Source organism: Arvicanthis niloticus, chromosome 7, assembly GCF_011762505.2.
Source record: "Arvicanthis niloticus isolate mArvNil1 chromosome 7, mArvNil1.pat.X, whole genome shotgun sequence".
NCBI lineage: Eukaryota > Metazoa > Chordata > Mammalia > Rodentia > Muridae > Arvicanthis > Arvicanthis niloticus.
In genome coordinates, this window is record NC_047664.1 from 43303165 (window position 1) to 43322983 (window position 19819).

General features: G+C 42.8%; 1 protein-coding gene, 1 long non-coding RNA gene and 1 other non-coding gene across 12 annotated transcripts in view; 1 reads left to right on the forward strand and 2 right to left on the reverse strand.

Annotated features, from left to right (window-relative positions):
• The window catches only part of LOC143443092 (uncharacterized), a 63278-nt gene that overhangs the window by 14804 nt on the left and 28655 nt on the right, over window positions 1-19819 (forward strand). The gene's annotated exons all lie outside the window — the stretch shown is intronic.
• Window positions 745-848, reverse strand: LOC117713263 (U6 spliceosomal RNA). Its single transcript, XR_004607428.1, has one exon. It is a non-coding gene; the product is annotated as a U6 spliceosomal RNA (small nuclear RNA).
• Window positions 6021-19819, reverse strand: part of Clnk (cytokine dependent hematopoietic cell linker) — a 222710-nt gene continuing 208911 nt past the window's right edge. For 6 of the 8 annotated variants that reach the window (XM_076938427.1, XM_076938423.1, XM_076938426.1 and 3 more), the window contains 4 exons: window positions 19207-19284; window positions 15028-15183; window positions 7504-7667; window positions 6021-7020 (listed from right to left, as the gene is read on the reverse strand). In XM_076938427.1, coding sequence (XP_076794542.1) covers window positions 6945-7020; window positions 7504-7667; window positions 15028-15183; window positions 19207-19284 — 474 coding nt within the window. In that variant the 3' untranslated portion in view covers window positions 6021-6944. Of the gene's footprint in view, window positions 7668-15027; window positions 15184-19206; window positions 19285-19819 lie in introns of all 8 variants that reach the window. The other 2 variants (XM_076938424.1, XM_076938425.1) reach the window with 2 other exon arrangements.

Consider the following 19819-nt stretch of genomic DNA (forward strand, 5'->3'; position numbering starts at 1 on the left):
GTACAGCTTTTGTGGCAAAGCCCCTCCCCCCTTAAATGTCTATATTTCTTCTGCTATTTGTTCTGTCTGTGAGATTACTGTTTTCCACTTCATTAGTTTAATTGTGTTTCAGACACTCCTGTCTAGTGTCATCTGAATCTATGGAATCTGTTGTGCTGTTCGTTCTTTTTCTCTTTGTTTACTTATTTATTTGGAAAGGAAGACCAGCATTTAGGGTAATAAACCTCTTTTGGCCTCATTATTTTAAAATTTATTTAATTCTGCACCTTATTATTTTTTTCCTTTGAGCTTAATTTGTGCTTTCTTCATAGTTTGTGGTAAAAAGTATGACGCTTAATGGTTCGATGCTTTTTGCTGATGTGTGCAGTTAAAGCTATAAAGGTATAAATTTCTCCCTCCCTCCTTTCTTTCTTTTCTTTTCCTCCTCCTCCTCCTCCTCCTCCTCCTCCTCCTCCTCCTCCTCCTCCTCCTCCTCCTCCTCCTCCTCCTCCTCCTCTTCCTCCTCCTCCTCCTCTTCCTCCTCCTCCTCCTCCTCTTCCTTCTCCTCCTCCTCCTCTTCCTTCTCTCCCCCCACCTTTTTTTTTTTGTTTGTTTTTTGAGACAGAGTTTCTCTGTGTAGCCCTGGCTGTCCTGGAACTCACTCTGTAGACCAGGCTGGCCTTGAATTTAGAAATCTGCCTGCCTCTGCCTCCCAAGCACTGGGATTAAAGGTGTGCGCCACCACTGCCCGGCGGCGCTTCTCTTTTTAATATGGAGTGCCTCACACATTTGCATGTCATCCTTGCACAGAGGACATGCTAATCTTTGTCTCATTCCAATTCTGGCCTTTGTGTTCCCAAAGTGATCACAGCTACAAATTCTTATATCGTCTTGTAAGGGGTTGTTACATCCCTTAAATTTTGGAGGGTAACATTTGCTCTGCCGTGATATATTTTAATGTTCTCTTTAATTTTCCTTTACCTGTGAGTAAAAAAAGAAATGTATTGCTTTATTTATAAACGTTAAAGACTTTTCTAAATACATTGTTATTGGCTTCTAATTTAAGTCCCCCTACCCCGTTAGTATTCTGTCTAAACTCCACCCCCACAGTTACCTGGCAACAGCCAGGTGTGCTCCTCCCTACAGTTACCTGGCAACAGCCAGGTGTGCTCTTCCCCACAGTTACCTGGAGGCCTGGCTCACTATAAAAGGGGTTGCTTGCCCCCTCTTCCCTCTCTTGATCTCTTGATCTCTTGATCTCTTGCCTTCTTGCTCCCCCTCTGTCCCCTTGCCCCTTCTCCCTTCCCTTCCACCTCTCTCCACGTGCTCATGGCTGGCCTCTACTCTCTCTTTCTCTCTGCCTCTCCCTGCCTCTGATACCATCTTAACTCTTCTCCCCATGCTCTGAATAAACTCTATTTTATACTATACTGTTATGGGACTGGTCCCTCAGGGGGAAGGGATGTCTCTGCATGAGGCCGCTGAGATGTCCCCTTCCACCATACCTCAACACACACCCACAGAACATATTCTTTTTATCTCTTTATCTTTTTATAAACACACTACTCACCCCAGAGAAAGTAATTTGTGGGTTTTTTTAAAAGTATTTTTAAATATACTGAGATTGCTTTAGGTCTCAGGAGATGATCCTTCTTGGTGACTGGTCTCTGTGGGCTAGGACAGTATCTTTATTGTGTATCTGTCTCATGAAGGAGTTGGTAAGTGACAGTTAGACCTCACTGGTTGATAGAGATGGTCACAGTTCCTGTGCTTACTCACTGTCACGGTCTCACCCAATTGTCTTGTGTGTGACCATTTCCATAATTTTGCCTATTTTTCCTTTCCATGTTGTCTGTTTTACATTCTAAATGTCTGCTGATTTAAGCAGCATCCTGACTCTTTGTGGACCATCGTGCCTCTCCAGGGATATTCAATATAGTTCTCTGCATCCTCTCCTCCACCATCCTGGGTCTCTTGCTTATGCTCTTTCTTTTTTTTTTCCTGGTCTGTAGCTTTTCCTTCACAGTGGAAGCTCTCTTCCCTGTGTGGCCCTTCATATTTAAAGAACAAGGCATCAGAAGGTAGACTGAGTTTGCATGGCTGGGGTTTCCCTGTAGCCCAGTGAGAGGTATCTGGTTCTGCTACCCCATGTGTCAGGACTTACAACAGAATTGTATTCCTTTGGTTCACAGTTGAAATTTTTTTTTTACTCTTCCTGCGAGCCCATTGGTTTCTAGTTTTAACTAGGGGTTGGGGCCCCAGACATAGAGAGGAGAACTTTTACCAAGCCCCACTGTCCAGCACAGCACTCACCCCACAGTTGCAGCCGAACCTTACAGGTCTAATTTGATGCACTGCATGAAGGGGCTTTCTCTCAGTAGTCACCACAGCGAGGCTGGCTGAGCTAACCTCTAACCCTGGTCGAAGAAGTGTTGGTTCTAATAGGTTCTTAGGATTGTATATAAAATCTTTTTACCCTTACCCCTTTACCTTTATTTACTGGCAAATCATTATATCAAACTGCCCAGTTTTTCCAGACTTTTGTTTTGAAAGTCAGCTTGCATTTTTCTTGCATTTACTCTTTCTAGGTTAGTGGATCTCAACTTGTGGGTCATGACCTCTTTGCAGAGGCAGGTGCTAATGACTCTTCCACAGGGATCACACATCAGATATCTTGCATATCAGATATTTACAGTACAATTCATAACAGAAAAATTATAGTTATGAAGTAGCAATGAAATAATTTTATGGTTGGGGGTCATGGCAGCATGAGGAACTGTTTAAAGGGTGAAGCATTAGGAAGGCCGAGAAGCACTGGGCTAGGCTAACAGTAATGATATCTGCCTGGTTCTGATAGCCTACACTCAGTAAGGATGCATGGCCTAACTTTCAGGCCCAGAGTTTTCTTCTCTGAGTTTTTTATGCCCTTTCTATACACATGTCATGTTGTTTAATTGCCTTTTGGCTTTGCCTGACTTTTGCAAACATTTGCAATTTTGATGTAATGAATCTATCAATCTTTCCCCTTTATGATTTATGTTTTCATCTTGTTTAAGAGCACCTTCTCTATCCCAAAGTCATAAAAATTATTAGATGAGAACACAGGACTCAATTCTGACTTTGCTTGCAGCTATTTGATTTATACAGAACATATTTTGTTATGACTTGAAGGAGAGACATAATTACAGTTTTTTTTTCTTCTGGTCAGAGAGCCAGTTTTCCTAGAACTATTTATTGACTACTGTTCCTTCTCTGAGGATGCTGCTTCCAGTGCCTTTATCTAACACCTCAACATGTGGGCATTGCTTGACCCCCCAAAGCCTAGATCTTAGGATACAAGGTCACTACATGGACTAAGTACTTTCCCAGTTCTAGGGGTTCCCTTCAAGTCTCTTCAAGTTCAAGCCTGAACATCTCTGCAAAAGTTTCCCTGGCCACACCTTTCAATGAGTTGTTAGCTTGCATACTTCTTTTTAAAGGATTGCTTTGTAGAAGTGTAGCTGATGTGGGGGAGGGGTGCAGACAAACATCACACATTTAATGTGTACATCTGGATATACTTGGAGACATGAATACCATAACCACAACCAAGGTAATAAACAGATCAGTGCCTCCCATACTCCCCCCTCTGCAAGCCCTCCCTCCTTTTGGGGTAAGAATATTTCACATGAGACCCATTCTTGATCTGATTTTAGATGTGCAATACATTCCTGTTGAGCACAGGTATGATTTTGTAAAGTACATCTCTATGGTTATTCATCTACTACAATGAGAGTTTGATTTTACATTGGTATGTATACTATCCACCCTTTTCATCCCATGTTGTCACCTATAGCCACGGTTCTTTATTACGGGTGTACAGTACTTCCTTGTGAGGATGTGTAACATGTTTTTATCCAGTGATTAGTCTGATTTTTTTTTAAATCTTGGATGTTTTAAACAATTGTACAATAAACACATAAGTAAAGACAGTTCTTCAAGGTCCTTCTGTCAGTACTTCCGGACAGGCACTTAGGCATGGCCTGCCAAGTCTACGAGTTTGTCTCCTTTTAGTTTTTGAGGAGACTCTAGTGTCGTCTATACTGATTGGACCCTTTGATACTCCTATTAGCAGGTCAAGTTCTCAGTCTACCCACCCTCTTTGCTAACCATAGTGCTTTTATTTATTTATTTTTTTCTTTTTTGGAGAGTTGGACAACAGTTTGCCTGCCTCTGAGCTGTAAATCACATGGCTTATGTTTCTCTCATCTTTATTCCTAAAATCTAGGATACTACTCACATGACAATAACTGTTCTAGATATATTTGTTAACTTTGCCCTGAGTATGATTTCCAAAGTGCTTTAGGGGCAATAACTCGTGAAACAAAGAAAAATAAATTACGCTTTGAGTTCCACTCTTCACCTCTCAGTTACGGGTAAGAACATCGAGTTCTGGATCTGCTTTTATTTAAGTTAGCAATCTGTAAACTCCAAATAGTCAAGGACAGAAGTGCATAGCTGGAACACATATTCTGAAGGCTTAAACAATAGATGTATGATCATAATGCGAGTCACATATAATATAGGTCATCTTTACAAATTACCTGTGTTCACACATGGTAATAACTGTATCTGACAATGAGTTAAGTTTGACTTTTTCATCGTAATTAGAATGGATTAAATTGCTTATAGATATAATGTAGCTTAATCAGTTGATTTCTCCTCCCTGCCCCTATTCCCAACCTTTCTCTCCTGGAAGAAAAGTCTCCTCTCAACTAAGTTGGTGAAATAGTTTCTGATTTTAGGACTTTTTGAAGTTACATTAAAGGAGTTTTAAAATTTTTTAAAACATTATCCTCACCCCAAAGATCTCAGTGTTCTATTAACACAGAGCTACAGAAGAGGAAAGGGGAGCAACCTGGATTACCTATTTATTGGAGCACTTACTACTCTGTGCCTCTCACTTACTCCATTGCTTCCAGCATCTACAGCAGCACCTAGCAACAAGGACGCACAGTATGCAGCAAGGGCTGTGACAATTCTGCGTGATAACTGGGCGAGACAGATGGATATGTGAACTCTGTATGGATATGCAGTCCAAAAGAAATCTTTGGGATACACAGATGCCATAATCAGATGAAGCTGAAATTCCACCATTCTGTTTCAGCTAGGCATCAAGTGAGATTTTAAAAATGGAAAATGAGATAAGAGTTGGACAGATAAAAACACTCCAGCGTGCGATCCATCACTGAATTTCCATCCAGGGATCCAAACCAAACCAAACCAAACCAAAACAAAACAAAAACAAGAAATGGAGAACAGAAAAACTGTGCTTCCCAGCTCCTGCTTTTGTCACAAGTACATCGTCATTAAGATCTAGCCAAAGTGTCAGAAGTATCTATTGTGAGAATAAAATACATTTAATTTTTTCATACGCTATCCTTTAGCTATCTATTGCAAGCAAAATACTCTTATTATAACAGACACTGAAATAGTAAACTCAGGGATGTTGACCAGCAACTGAGTCTGCCAAAGAACTCAAAGTTCAGATATCCGGTCAATGAGTTTGCTTAGAGAGGCAGCAGATCCTGGCCCTTTCTCCTGAGCATGATGTTCTAGTCTATGGGCAAACGCTGATCTGGATCATAGGACAGCATGGGTGAGACTCTCCAGAGATGTGGTTCAGGCTTGCATGGTTTCTTCTGTCCTTCTCCTCCTTTCGCAGGTGGTAGCACAAAAAATGTAGTCCCATCTCCTCTGCTTACTCCCGTTTGTGCAGCTTTAGGGAGTGCTTTGCAGTCAGCCCATCTATCTGATGCATTTTGTGCCCTTGGCCTTGTAAAGAAGAACAGCAAGCAGGTGTCTGTGGGTAGATGCCAAGAACCCTTCCAAGAGAGTACTTTGTCTGCCACTTTACAGAAGAGACAATGCTGGGGATTGCTTGTTCTATTTTCATTTGATTTTTGTCTCTGTCTCTGTTTTCCTGTCTGACTCTGTCTCTGTCTCTCTGACTGTCTCTGTCTCCCTCCCTCCCTCCTCCCTTCTTCCCATTCTCCCTCCCCCCTCTCTCTCCATTGTCTTTTGTAATCCAGGGTGGCCTTATCTTGCTATGTAACCTAGGATGATTTTGAGAGTCTGACCCCCCTGCCTTTACCTCCCATGTGCTAAGATTATAGGCGTGTACCAGTGCACTCAATTTTATACAAGGCTGGGAATTTAACCTAGGGGTAGGAATGCATTCTACCAACCTAGCTACACATCCTGCCTTCTGTCTGGTGTTATTCCTTCATGAAAACTCAAATTGCATTAGTGCTCCTTGGATTTTACATGTGGCATTTGGTAATAACTGAAATCATGGCATATGGTATACCTATTTATTTCATTTTGGTGAACTTACTGTAGTATAAGAATTTATGGTGGATAAATATGCATTTTTAAGCCTCTCCCCCCTCCAATCTTGCTTTTCCCCACCCATCTGTCCTTCCTTGTCTCCTTCCTTCCTTCTCTCCCTCCCTTTCTCTCTGCCCTAGTTCAATTTAAACATCTCAGAGTGGAGGATCTAACTGGGATGACGCAGTGACATGGAACAGGCAAAATGGCTTGCAGTCTGGGCTTGCTTCTTATAGTAAGACATCAGTAACTTCTTTGAGCGTCCATTGCTGCATGCGTGTTAAGAAGTAGGAGTACATGCAAATCTTCTTTGCCTGAGAAGAAACAGCATCACCAAGTGCTGTGCCGCTGTAAGCACCAGTACTTGTTTGAGGAAAGCTCTTTTCTTCCCTTGAATGGAAATTCATCATTAAACTATTAAAAATTTCTTCTATGTTCCTCAAATGAACGCTTGCTTTACGCTTGGGATGAGCCAGGATCCTCAGAGTTCCTTGCTATGGATCTGCTAGTTCCATTGATGTCACGGTTCACAGAGTAGGCCGAAGTCTGGGCCTGTGGCCACTTCACATCATAGTGCACATATTTCTGCTTCAATTTCACATATTGTCTTCAAGCTGGTATTCATAAGGGCTCTTGTTCCTCACACCGATCCTCTTTCCTGTAAGTGAATTTCTAGGATTACAGATAAATATATCATTCAATGTACTGTACTATCCAAAATTAGCATCCTAGGCTAGAAGGTTATAAAATACAGTCAGCCTGATGTCCTGCACAGAGTAACAGCTTGGGGAATCTCACACCCTCTACAAACATTCGAGCTGTCAGATCTTGTCATGTTAGCTACTCATCACTAATGCATGATAGCCATGTCTGTAGTTTTCCTGTTTAGAAAATACTTCTTAAACCTAGGTTTAATGCAGGTTACAAATATTTCTTCTATGACTTAAGCTTTCAAGTCATAATTGAGCTTTCAAGTTCCATTACAGAATATTTTTACTTTTTTTTTTTTTTACAGAGTCAAAAAAGTCATCCCTTGAAGACACAGGAAATAATAATTTGAGATAAATGTGGATGAAAGAAGAACCAAATCCATTGAGCCAGGGATGAGACAAGGTCCAGGCTACTGATGTGGAAACATCCAGCTAGGCTACTTACTCATGAAGCGCCTGGCTGGAGTACTGAGTCAGAAGGAGCCTGGCGAGAGGCAGTGGCTGGGTGAGGTAGCACTGTTCCGTGCGTGCAGCCTTGTCTTTGCCATCTACTAGTAAAATGGGAAAATACGTGTAGTGTTCAATGATGTCTTCCACAGAATCAAACATCTGAAACACAGAAAGAAGAGTGAATGCCTTGGAACCCATCTGCTGCCCATTAGGTGTGGCTAAGCTGTTGTATGCTACTCAGGGAAGGTGGACCAGTTTTTTAATTTTGACACTGTTGAGAGACAGCCTAGAAGGTGATATTGGTGGTGGTGTTTTGAGATAAGAGGCTCACCCTGCAGCTCAACCTGGTCTGGGCTCTGTAATCCAGACAGGTCTTGAATTTGCAGTGATCTTCTCTCAGCATTACAGGTGTCAGCCAATATGTCTGGCTGTTTCATTTTGTCTTGAGGATGTAGCAAACAAGCTATTGAAGGGTGCGTGGCAAGCACAAGGAGATGACAAGGGGAATCAAAGTGCCTGTGGACCACAAATGAGCACAATGGTAGCTCTTCAGTTTCTTATCCTCAGAGTTCCCCCACCCACCCAATCCTCCCTGATCCATCGCTGCCTTTCCACTCATGACTTAGATAGGTTGTTTGTAAGGTCATGAGTTCAAAGCTTGGCTGTCCTGCCATTTACTAGCTGCATGACCTGAGCAAACTTCTTGCATTCGGTTTCTCTGTCTCCCAACAGTGGTGGTGACATTAGGACTTGGCTCTGGGATTCTCTGTGAGCATCAATGGAGCTTAAGCATAGACAGTGTTTGGAAGAAAGCCATCCCCATGTTCCAGCACACAGCGAGGGTCCGTAAATGAGAAACTGTGGGCTGCATCTTAGACTAGCTTCATAAGTCTTATGAAGAAAGGAGTTTTTGAATTTCATTTCCAATTTCAAACCAAGGATGGGTCTTTCTTTCTTTCTTTCTTTCTTTGTTTCTTTCTTTCTTTCTTTCCTCCTCCTCCTCCTCTTCCTTCTTCTTCTCTCATCCTCCTCTTCTTCTTCCTCCTCCTCCTCCTCTTCCTTCTTCTTCTCTCATCCTCCTCTTCTTCTTCCTCTTCTTCCTCCTTCTCCTTCTTTCTTCTTCTTCTTCTTCTTCTTCTTCTTCTTCTTCTTCTTCTTCTTCTTCTTCTTCTTTCTCTCTCTCTCTCTCTCTCTCTCTCTCTCTCTCTCTCTCTCTCTCTCCTCAACAAAGTGGCCAGTGCAGAGAACCTTTCTGTGCAGAGCTCATCCACTGAATAGGTTCACAGATAACTAAGGGAGATCTCTTTCCTGGCATCAGTGGTCGGGGCAAGGGGCAAGGGGCAAGGGGCAAGGGGCAAGGGGCAAGGGGCAAGGGGCAAGGGGCAAGGGGCAAGGGGCAAGGGGCAAGGGGCAAGGGGCAAGGGGCAAGGGGCAAGGGGCAAGGGGCAAGGGGCAAGGGGCAAGGGGCAAGGGGCAAGGGGCAAGGGGCAAGGGGCAAGGGGCAAGGGGCAAGGGGCAAGGGGCAAGGGGCAAGGGGCTTACTCTTCTCATTGCTGCTTTCCTTAGCACTGTTCTGAAGTCATCAATTGGATATCAATAGCCTCCCTCACCAGTCTACTACATGGGTCATTTCTATAAAACCACAGTGTTAGGAAACAAGGCAGGTGCACTAAACCACACACCCATCCCAGTCTTAGGGACTCTGGTGCTGTGCCCACAGCTGCAACGCTGCCTGAAAAGGCTGGGGGAAGAGTCTGTAATTAAACTATTTTTATCTTAGATTTCCCCCTAGGAGAAGAGTGGATGTCAAATGTCCTAATATTAGAATCTTAAGTCTGTTTCAATCTTTTGTGTCTGTCCTATATGCAAACTGTAGACAGCACTTCCTTTTTTTTTTTCCTTTTTAGAAAAACAGTGGGAGAGGGAGGGAGAGAGGAAGGGAGGGAGAGAAAGAGACAGAAAAAGGAAAGAATAGGGAAGACAGGAGATGAGAAAGAAACCACATGTTATTGTTAATCTGTCTTCCAGTCTTAACAGCTCAAGTTGTCAGTAAACATTTACCATGAGTTTTAGAAACTCACTCCTGCTCAGGTATCTGCATAGAGGGGCATTGGATGAGTCTCCTATCCCTGGGTACCCGTGAAATGGTTGCTGGTCCAGTCCGTGAGTAACGGGGCATCGGGGATCGTGAACTAAGTGTTGTACATTCAATATATCCATGCTTGTGACCTGGAATCTACAGCTATTATTTTATGTTGAAAGTATCAGTACTGTTTTATTTGGTAAAATGCACTCTCAAAGGGAGGAAGTTCATCCCAGGTCATTGCCAGGAGGGGAACTGGTTCTCAGAGTGGTCAGAGAGAAGCCAGTGTTTCCCATGAGGGAGACGACCAATTGAATGACCTCCCAGGTTTTTGTTTTGGGAACACATGCCGTTGCTTGTCCTTTGTGTTTGGTAAGGATGGCAGACAGGTAGAGAGCCTTCCCTGGATCTGGTCCAGGTGCTTCTTATAGCCCTTGTGGTCTGTATGGTCCTCACCTTTGCCTGAACTATACAGCCTCCAGGAAAGGGCTTTTCAGCATCAGTTCAGATAAGATTGGATACTCCCTAAGCACCTGTCCGTGTGTACCTGCCATGATATTTATATCATGTCACCTCACTCTCAGCTCCCATGAATTAGGAGCTACTGTCTTCCTATGTCATTACGAATCCCACCAGATAGATAAAAACAGGACAAAGCGAATATTGTCCCCAGAAGCCCTCATGTGTTTCCTGCTGAAGTGGCTGATGATGCTGTCTGAGCACAGATGGAAGAGCTGGCACTTGGCTTGCATTTCAGCAGAGATTTCTGCATCTGATTCTCTCAATTCTCTTAAGGACGTGAAGTTCCTCAGTAAGACACAAGGATCAGGCTGCAGAAGGCACATGAGGGCCATCTCACTCTTAGCTCAGGGCTCAGTGCCTCCCAGTAGTAGTGAGAAGAATCTTTGTGGGTTTCAGTTTCTTACAAGATGCCTGGCACACAGTAAGCTCCGAGTAGATATTGCCTGTTCTCAACCTGCGGTGCTTGGGGGCTGTCATCAGGCAGAAGAGATTGTATGCAAAAGCCGAGAAGTTTGCAAAAAAGAGGAAATCCCACTACTGCAGTTCGCTTACCATTCCTGGGCTTCAGTTTCACCATCTTTCTTTTTCTTTCTTTTTTTTAAATGTGTGAACTTTTATTTTTGAAATTAATTTTTTATTGGATATTTTATTTATATTTCAGATGTCATCTCCCTTCCCCATTTTCCCCCACCCAGAAACCCCTTATCCCATCCCTCCTTCTCCTGCCTCTATGAGGATGTGCCCTTACCCACTCACTCACTCCCACCCTCGAATTCCCCCACACTGGAGCATCCAGCCTTCATGGGACCAAGGACTTCCTCTCCCACCTATGCCCGACAAGGCCATCCTCTCCTACATATGCAGCTGAAGCCATGGGTCCCTCCCTATGTGCTCCCAGGCTGGTGGTTTAGACCCTGGGAGCTCTGGTTGGTTGGTATTGTTGCTCTCCCCATGGGGCTGCAAACCCCTTCAGCTCCTTCAGTCTTCTCTCTAACTCCTCCATTGGGAACCCCATGATCAGTTCAATGGTTAGAGAGTAACAAAATACCCATGGGAGCAAATATGGAGACAAAATATGGGACAGAAACTGAAGGAGGGGCTGTCTGGAGACTGCCTCACCTGAGTATTCATCCCATGTGCAGTTACCAAAGGCAGAAGCTGATGTGGATGCCAGGAAGTGCATGCTGACAAGAGCCTGATATAGCTGTCTCCTTAGAGGTCTGCCAGAGCCTGACATATACAGAGGTGCTCACTTTCACTATCTTTAAAATGGAGATGAGAGCAGCACCTGCCTCTGGGTCAGGGCGGGGTGGTGGTGTGTGTGGCTCTGAGAACTCAGGGTACCCACGCTGCCTGTGCATGGGGCATGTATGTGAATGTTCAACAAATATAGGAAAAGGAAAACTCATGCCTGAAAGGGTGCAAAGAATAGGGAATTAAGGACTAACACAGAAAGGGGTTTCTAAAAATAGGCATTAGTATGCAGGAATTGTAACAGTTGTGCAGATGCTGAAAGTAGAGTCTCTTGGTGGGCTCAGTTGACAGCTCCTTACTTCCAAGGCCACCATGGATGGCTAACAATCTGATAAGATGCTATTAGGCTATAATTACAGAGTTACTATGCAGTCTTTTTTTTTTTTATTATTATTAGCTGGCTAAAGTGTGACATGTTGGAAACAAGACTAAGACCTTAGTACAGCCTCTGTTTCTCCCTAGAAAACAATAATATGTCCTTCCGAGAGAGAGAGAGAGAGAGAGAGAGAGAGAGAGAGAGAGAGAGAGAGAGAAAGGGAGAGAGAGGGAGAAAGAGAGAGGGAGAGAGAGAGAGGAAGAGAGAGAGGGAGAGAGAGAGAGAGGAGAGAGAGAGAGAGAGAGAGAGAGAGAGAGAGAGAGAGAGAACAAAGTACAAATCACCTGGCAGAAGGAGTAGCCATTTCCTAGTTCTATAAGGAAAAAACTCTCGAAGACCAAGCATTTGAAAAATCATACAACTTTTTTTGTTTTGCTGTTCTTTGTTTGTTTTAAGAAGAAAAATTCTGTGAGCTGGAAGATGTTGAAGGATGTTATGAACTTGAGATAGCTGGTCCCTTCATGTAGATAGGTTTCTATCTGCATGAGGCTGTCACCTTGTTAATGAAGGAACTGACTTATAACCACAAGAAAACAGTAACTAATAATTGTGGTAGAATCTGTCTCTGTCTGACTCAGTTCTGTTCATTGCTTGCTAGCCCTCATACAAGTGAATTGGCCACTTGCCTTAATTTTTATACAGCGCCTTCTGAATGTGACTGTGTTTGGCCATTTTTGTGGTAACCTACTTAGTTGCTTGGCTCACACATCCTAGGCTGAGAAAAGGCTGGAATACTGATCTCACTGTCTATTTAAGTTGCAGTCTCATTACCCTGATAAAATACACCCCAAAAGAGCAACTTGATGGAGAAAGAGCTTAATCTGGCAATTGGGTACCATTTGTGACACAGTCCATCAAAGACCAGAAGTCCAAGGCAGCTAGTCATATTGTATCCATAGTCAGGAAGCAAAGAATCATAAATGTTGAGACTCGGCATCCTTTCTCCTTTTGATGCGATTCAGAACCCAAGCCTAGGGAGTGGTGTGGGTCTGCACACCTCAATTAATGGAATAATCCTTAGTGGCTTGTTTCCTAGGAGATCTAGATAGGTCAAGTTGATAGTATTAACTGCCTCCTCCCAAGTGCTGGCTACCTCTCCCCAGACCACGTGTGATTCTCCGAAAAAACCTCTGTGTCAGAAATTGGCTGTAACCAGGACTCTTCATGCAGCCAGATGACAGAATTGTCACTCGTGTGCCTCCAGGATGCACACTAAGCCCTGGTGACATTATTTCAACATCTCATGATGAACAACAGGTGTCCACGGAAGTTCCGGGTTTATACTGTGTAAATTTGCAAGGGCTGTCATAACAGCGAAAGAAACACTGTCTATCATAATAGACTGGGAGAAACAACCAAAATGTATCTTTCCACAATTCAGCAGGCCTGAGGTCTCAGGTGTCTTCACAGTTGACTCTTCCTGAAGCCTGTCTCCTTGGCTGGCAGATATACACCTATACACCGGCAGTCTAGCCCAGGGGAGAACTTGTCAGACAAATGAGACCACAGTGTGAAAAACAGTCTATGTTCTTACATTCAGCAAATTTATACTAAAATAGTCTGGTTTGTTTTACTTTTCAGGGTATGCTTCAAGAATTGTATGTACTAACACGGCATCCTCTGTAGACACTTACAATGTTCTCATTCGTCAACTGTGTACTCTAAGGCTGTGTAGAAACAACACAAGGCCTAGATCACAAAAGTGTTTTCTGGCTGATCTTCAAAACTATTTCAGTTTTAAAAAATGGAGAGTGGACAGGGGCTAGAAAGATGGGTCAATGGTTAAGGGCACTTACTGAGTTCACAGAGGACCTGAGTTTTGTTCCCAACACTCACATGGCAGCTCACAAACACCTGTAACTCCAGCTTCTGGATACCTGATGCCCTCTGGCCTCCTGGGCACCTGCACTTACTTATGTGCATGTGTACACACAGATACCCCCACAAACATGTAATTAAAAATTAATATTATAAAAGGCTTTTTAGTATAGCTGTTGACAGATAACCTATTCAATGCATTCAAGAGATAAAGCCACTGGCTCTCATTTTTGTAAGCCCATGTGCCCTTCATACATTGTGACTTAGGAAGATGCAACTACTCATTAAGATCTGGTCGAATGTCCTTTTGGTATACATTATGGTGTTGGCTCGGGTATTCCTAAACAACTTTAGCTGGCAAATGCCTATCCTGTTTTGGAACACGGCGTATTTTAGCTGGATGCTTATAATCTAATTCCCTATAATTAATCTGTGGAGTCATGACTCCTTTTTTTCCTCCAATAGACATTAGAAAAAGTTGATTCCTTTGCCATCCCCCAACTCTAAACTTAAATGGGATCATTTAAAAGACACTCAGGGGCTGGAGAGATAGCTCAGTGGGTAAGAGCACTTGTTACTCTTGCAGAGGCCCTAGGCAGGCTCTGTTCCCAGTACTCACATCTGATGGCTTACAAACTCAGTTCCAGGTGACCCAATGCCCTCTTTGGGCCTCTGCATGCACTTGCATGCACGTGGTACTCAGGCACACATGCACACATATATGTAAAATAAATAGAACTTAAATGATGCTTAGTAGAGAATAGTAACACTTGAGTGCAATTGTGAAAGTGACTCTACAACCATTATTATTATGGTGCACATGGTACAAAACAAGCCAAATGGTTAGTCTGATTATGTTGCTGCATCAGCTAACAGTTTTTATGATTTTGTTTCAGAACAATTGGTCACTGTTTGTGAACATAGCTAACTGCAGACATCAGCATTTCCTGTTAGGCCTGTATTTCAAGTAGCTAAGCGCCTTTGCTTATGTATTCTAAGGGTTAAAGAGAGTGGAGGAAACCAGGTGGCTTGCAGGCTTGGGAAGGACACTTGGCAACAGTGGCTCATTCTTCTCTAGTGTTATTCTGATTGAGGTTGTGACAGGGTGCAGTCTGGGGTCATTTGGAAAATGTTTGTTCCTCTCCCATGGGGAGATAGGAGAATGGAGTGCCAGCAGGGGCCAGGAGAAGCTCTCCACAAGGCAGCATGCAGTTTCTTCTTTCTGAACAGGTTTCTCTAACAGGTTTAAGAGGCTGAGTGACATTCAGTGGCATGGTGGACTGTCATATGGTGAAGCTGAACATGTGCCAGCATGTTCATGGAAGGAGCTGGAAGGATATCGTTGTAGTGTCTCTCCTTCTGTCCTGTGTTCACTGGGGTATGTAGACAAGGATATAGCATCTTCTAAACTCTATGGTTCTTTTTTACTTATAACCAAGGAAAGGAGGTGGTTGGCTTGTACCTACCTCATTTCCTCTGAGTCCTGTGCCCAGGGCAAACTGCTGATTGCTCTCGAGGAAACGGATCTTCACATTGTAGACCTTGTTCCCATAAAACACCACCAAAACATATGGTTCTGCCTTAGATTTTGTGGAACAATCTCGGACCAAAAAAGTACCATCCTGAAACAAAAGGAATTATGGTTATCTCCTCAGATGTGCAAGGACCCTGGCCTTAAGGAGACATCAAAAATGATGCTCTTGTGAGATTCTTCAATAAATTTAGTTTTGGCACACCAGCAGCACATTCGATTTACCTCCCTGAGCTTTCACTTTGTGCCTGTTGGGGTTTGGATATGAAGTGTCCCCTCAAGAGGCTAATGTGTTAGCAGGTGGTGATATAGAAAAGCAATTGGTTCACAAAGGTGCTAACAATCATGATGTTAACCCATTGGTGACCCAGCACTTGGGAGGCAGAGGCAGGCGGATCTCTGAGTTTGAGGCCAGCCTTTTCTACAGAGTGAGTTCCAGGACAGCCAGGTCTACACAGAGAAACCCTGTCTCGAAAAACCAAACCAAACCAAACCAAACCAAACCAAACCAAACCAAACCAAACCAAACCAAACCAAACCAAAAAACCAAAAAACCAAAAACCATTGGTGAGTTCAGAGCTGAATGATCTATTTGGAGGTGGAACCTAGTCTAGGAAGTGATCATCAAGGGGGCGCCTTTGAAAGATGTATCTTGTTCTTATCTTCTCTCTGCTTCTTGACCACTGTGAGGTGGGCAGCCCTTCACCCATGATGCTGCTTTGCTACAGACCTAAAAGCAATGGGATCAGCCTGCCAGAGGCTGAGACCAGGAGCCCAAAGAAAACTTTTCTCTTGAAGTTTTCTTTGAGTCTTTTGTCACAGGAATGGCTAACACAGTGTTTGTATGGATAATATATTTACTGCCTGCTGAGAGTGTACCAGATACACAACGGTGCTCCTGCTTCCAAATCTTCCTTGACTCTTACAGTCTTGATGAGACTCCAGCCAGGTTACCATTTTCTGAACTGACACCCACTTTGGGTTACATATTGTCCCCTTTCTGCACAGGGAAGTCCTTCTTCATCCCTCTCTGGTGTGTTCCCCTGGACTCTCACTGTTCACATGTGTCCTGCTCATTCTGGAGATCCAAGCTTATTCTAGAGAGGAATGAAAGCCACCACAGACCAAACAAAGATCTTAGCTCAGGGGTTGGGGATTTAGCTCAGTGGTAGAGCGCTTGCCTAGCAAGCACAAGGCTCTGGGTTGGTCCTCAGCTCTGAAAACAAAAAAAAGATCTTAGCCCAGGAAATTGGACTCCTATATGGGGAGATTTCAATTCAGGATCAGGGTTTGCACAAGAGGGATGGGGCTTTGCAGAGACTGATACCAAAATGAGTAGAGAGATGGAGTAGGAAATATAGCCTACAGTTGGGTCAAGGCAAGGGTGGGGCAAGGAAGAGGAGATAGGAAAGTTATCATAAGCATCAGTGTCTGAGGCCAAGCGGTAGACAGCAAAGGTGTGCAGATCAACAGGACTGAAGAGTTCAAGGGCTGAGAATAGAGCATGAGCCAGAACTAACTAGACACATGGAGGGACTGCTCAAGATGAAGATGTGACGCTGAAGGGCAGACTTCCTCGGAACACACCCTGAACACACACGGTTTGACCGTAGAATAATGTGGTATCATCACATGCTGGAGTATCCTGAAAGTCTGTGATTATACATGTGTGAAAACATGCACAGATGATTATAAATGTCATAAAAATAGCATAGATGTAGACAGTATGTGTGATTATTTGCATTTCTAATTTGTTATAGTATCTATACAGATTGTATAGGGTATTGATAACTGTAATCTATAATTAATAATCTATAATATGATATTGACATAGAAAGTACTATGTCATGTGATATGATTCTTTAACACTAAATTTAAGGATAGCATGATTATTTTGTGCATGTGTTTATGACAATGTGAGCAGTAGAAGTCTACTGAGAGCTGCCCTTGAGGTGACTGGTATCTTACATATGTTATTTCGTTTGCTTTTGCATAAATCTGGAGAAAAGACATTTACCCCCATTTACAGGGAATTAAGACTTCAGAGCCTAAGCATATCTCCTAGGCTTAACAGGTGGTTTCAGCGTTGACACTGAATGTGAGGTTGTCATCGACATAGTTTATGCTTGAGACACGAGCAGTCAAACTGAAAGAGCGTGGCGACTTCTGCTTTGTCAAAGGCAATGAGAAACATCTGCAACTTTCCCTGCCCGAAGCATTCATTCAGGATCAAAGGCTTATGACTCCAGCACTGAACATTGCCGGAGATCAGGAAGGGGAACTGGGTCCAAGAATTGGAGCCAAACTGGGGGTTTTATCATCTTAAACTCTGCAATGCATTTGTCAAAATAAATCTGAGAAATCTTTCATTTGAATAAAACTATCTCTCATAAATGGGAAACACATTCTGACAAATCAGTGCAAATAGAAAAGGAAAATACAGTCACTCAGCTTAGACAGTGTTCTCTGTGTCTTAGGAGGACACAGCACAGACAGAAAGGGAGGAAGGGGGGGGAGGAAAACCACCTTTGTTGTGACTGAGACCTTGGCCTCAGCCTCCCCACTTATTCCTGATGAAGTTAAGATGGTTTGTTAGCAATTGTCTTACAGGCTAACATGAAATTAGTAACTTAAAAATAAAGTCATTCCTATTTAGTTTTGGAGGTCAGAATTCCGATGTGGATCTCACTGGGCTAGACTAGCCTGGGGACTGGAAGAAGTCTGTGTCTATGACTCTGCTAGTCCCTAGAAGTCACCAGAATTATTGCTCATGATGCTCCCACCATTTTGACCTGTACTTTCACAACCAAATGTGTTCCCTTATATCCTTGCCTCCCTCTTATTGGGGTTCACAAGAGGCCACTCAGCTCAGGATAACCTCCCCATTGCAAGATCTCCAACTTTGTCTGCTAAGTCTCCTTTTCTATATAAAGTGATCCATTCACAGGTTCTAGGATTAAGATTGGACATTGTATGTGGGAAATGGTCATTATTTTGTTTATCATAGAAACTGATGAATAATTTAATCTTTTAACTTCAATTCTGAGTGTTCTTAAATGTGTTGGAGACCTACTATTTGTTCTTGAATTAACTGTCTCCTTTTTGTAGTTTCACAGTCAGCAGTGACCTGGTTAAGGATTTAGTGGTCTATAAGCCACAGGAGATTTCTAGTATTTCTAAGCAACCTACTGTAGTTCTGTGCCTGGCAGAGTAGTCACCCAGGCACTTGCTTTTTAATGAATGCTGTGGTTGTCATTTGACCTAGTTACAAACACTCGAATTCCTCTCCATTTGAATGCCATGGTAGGGTGGAACATCCCTATCCTTTTTGAAGTTAGCTGCAGTCTTAGAATTTGGTCAAAGAAGAAACAAAGTATGTTACTCTTGGGGAGATGTGTGAAGGGTCACAGTGTAAAGGTGGACACAGAGCCCCACAAAGCCCAAACAAATCTATCTAGAATCTGGTGTGCAGTGAAGAAATGGTATCTTGGGATAAATGACAGAGATCGCAGGGATATCTGTTACTGCAGCATGACCTGTCATATGCTGGATTGTAACATTCATGACCTGTTTCTTTCCTGAAGAAATCAGACATAAAGACCCAATTGTACTATAGGTGTCTGTTTAGTCATGAGATGAGATTTGAAGAGAGCAGAAGGCACTGCTCATTGTGACCACTGCACCTCAGATACCACATGCCATTTTTCTAGTGGCTCCTTGGCACTGATATTTTTAAAAACAGTTTTTTTATTTTATGAATAAAGAAATCAACAACTAATCTTATTTAGGAATTTGGGAAAATCAGATATATGACAAATGGCAAAACCAAGTCTTAGGTCTGAAACCATCATATATATATATATATATATATATATATATATATATATATATATATATCTGCATTTTCAAAAAATCATTCCATAATTTCATTTGTATATTTAGTGTTCTTTTAACAATGTTATCCTGGAAGTAACTAGAAACTGTACCCCACTGATCTTTCTTACTAATTTCCTCTCCCATAGACACACTCCTCCCCAAGTCCCCTTTCTACTTTTGTGTGTGTTGCATGTAGAAAAAACACAGGATGGCCACAGGAACAATGTAGACGAATTACCTTGTTCTCTTTCATTAACACTTCTTCCACTGCTTGACGACTGTATTCTCCAATGTACCATTCATTCTGCCAGACATCCTATGGTACAAGTTCAATGAGGAATGAATGTTTTAGGATCAAAGGGAGGTATTCATTATGGGCTAATTAATTCAAATTCTACTTTGGTTCCACCAATGTCCAATTACAGAGTAATCAATAGATACTCAACACAGAACATTTTGTTCTGGAACCTGGGAATGTCCACTGATGCTGTGAGGAGGTGGACACAGAATAAGCCACTGCAGCTGAGGATTCTGAGGTTGATAGGGATAAGAAGAGAATGGTTATTGGGAGGGGCCTGGAACTGCCTATCAATTAGGAGAAGTCCATCATTTGAGTCTTAGGAAGCATATACCCTCCATCTGTCAATGACTTTATTTAATTTTCTTTTAGACAGGGTGTCATGTATAATAGGCTGCCTTGAACTCACTATATATCTGAGGATGACCCAGAACTCCTCATCCTTCTGGTGCTGGGATTACACTTAGCCATCAATGATACCTGAATCTGTATGTGGTGAGGTTTTTTTTTTTTTTTTTTTTTTTGGACATGTGTAGCCTGTGCTCTACTAGTC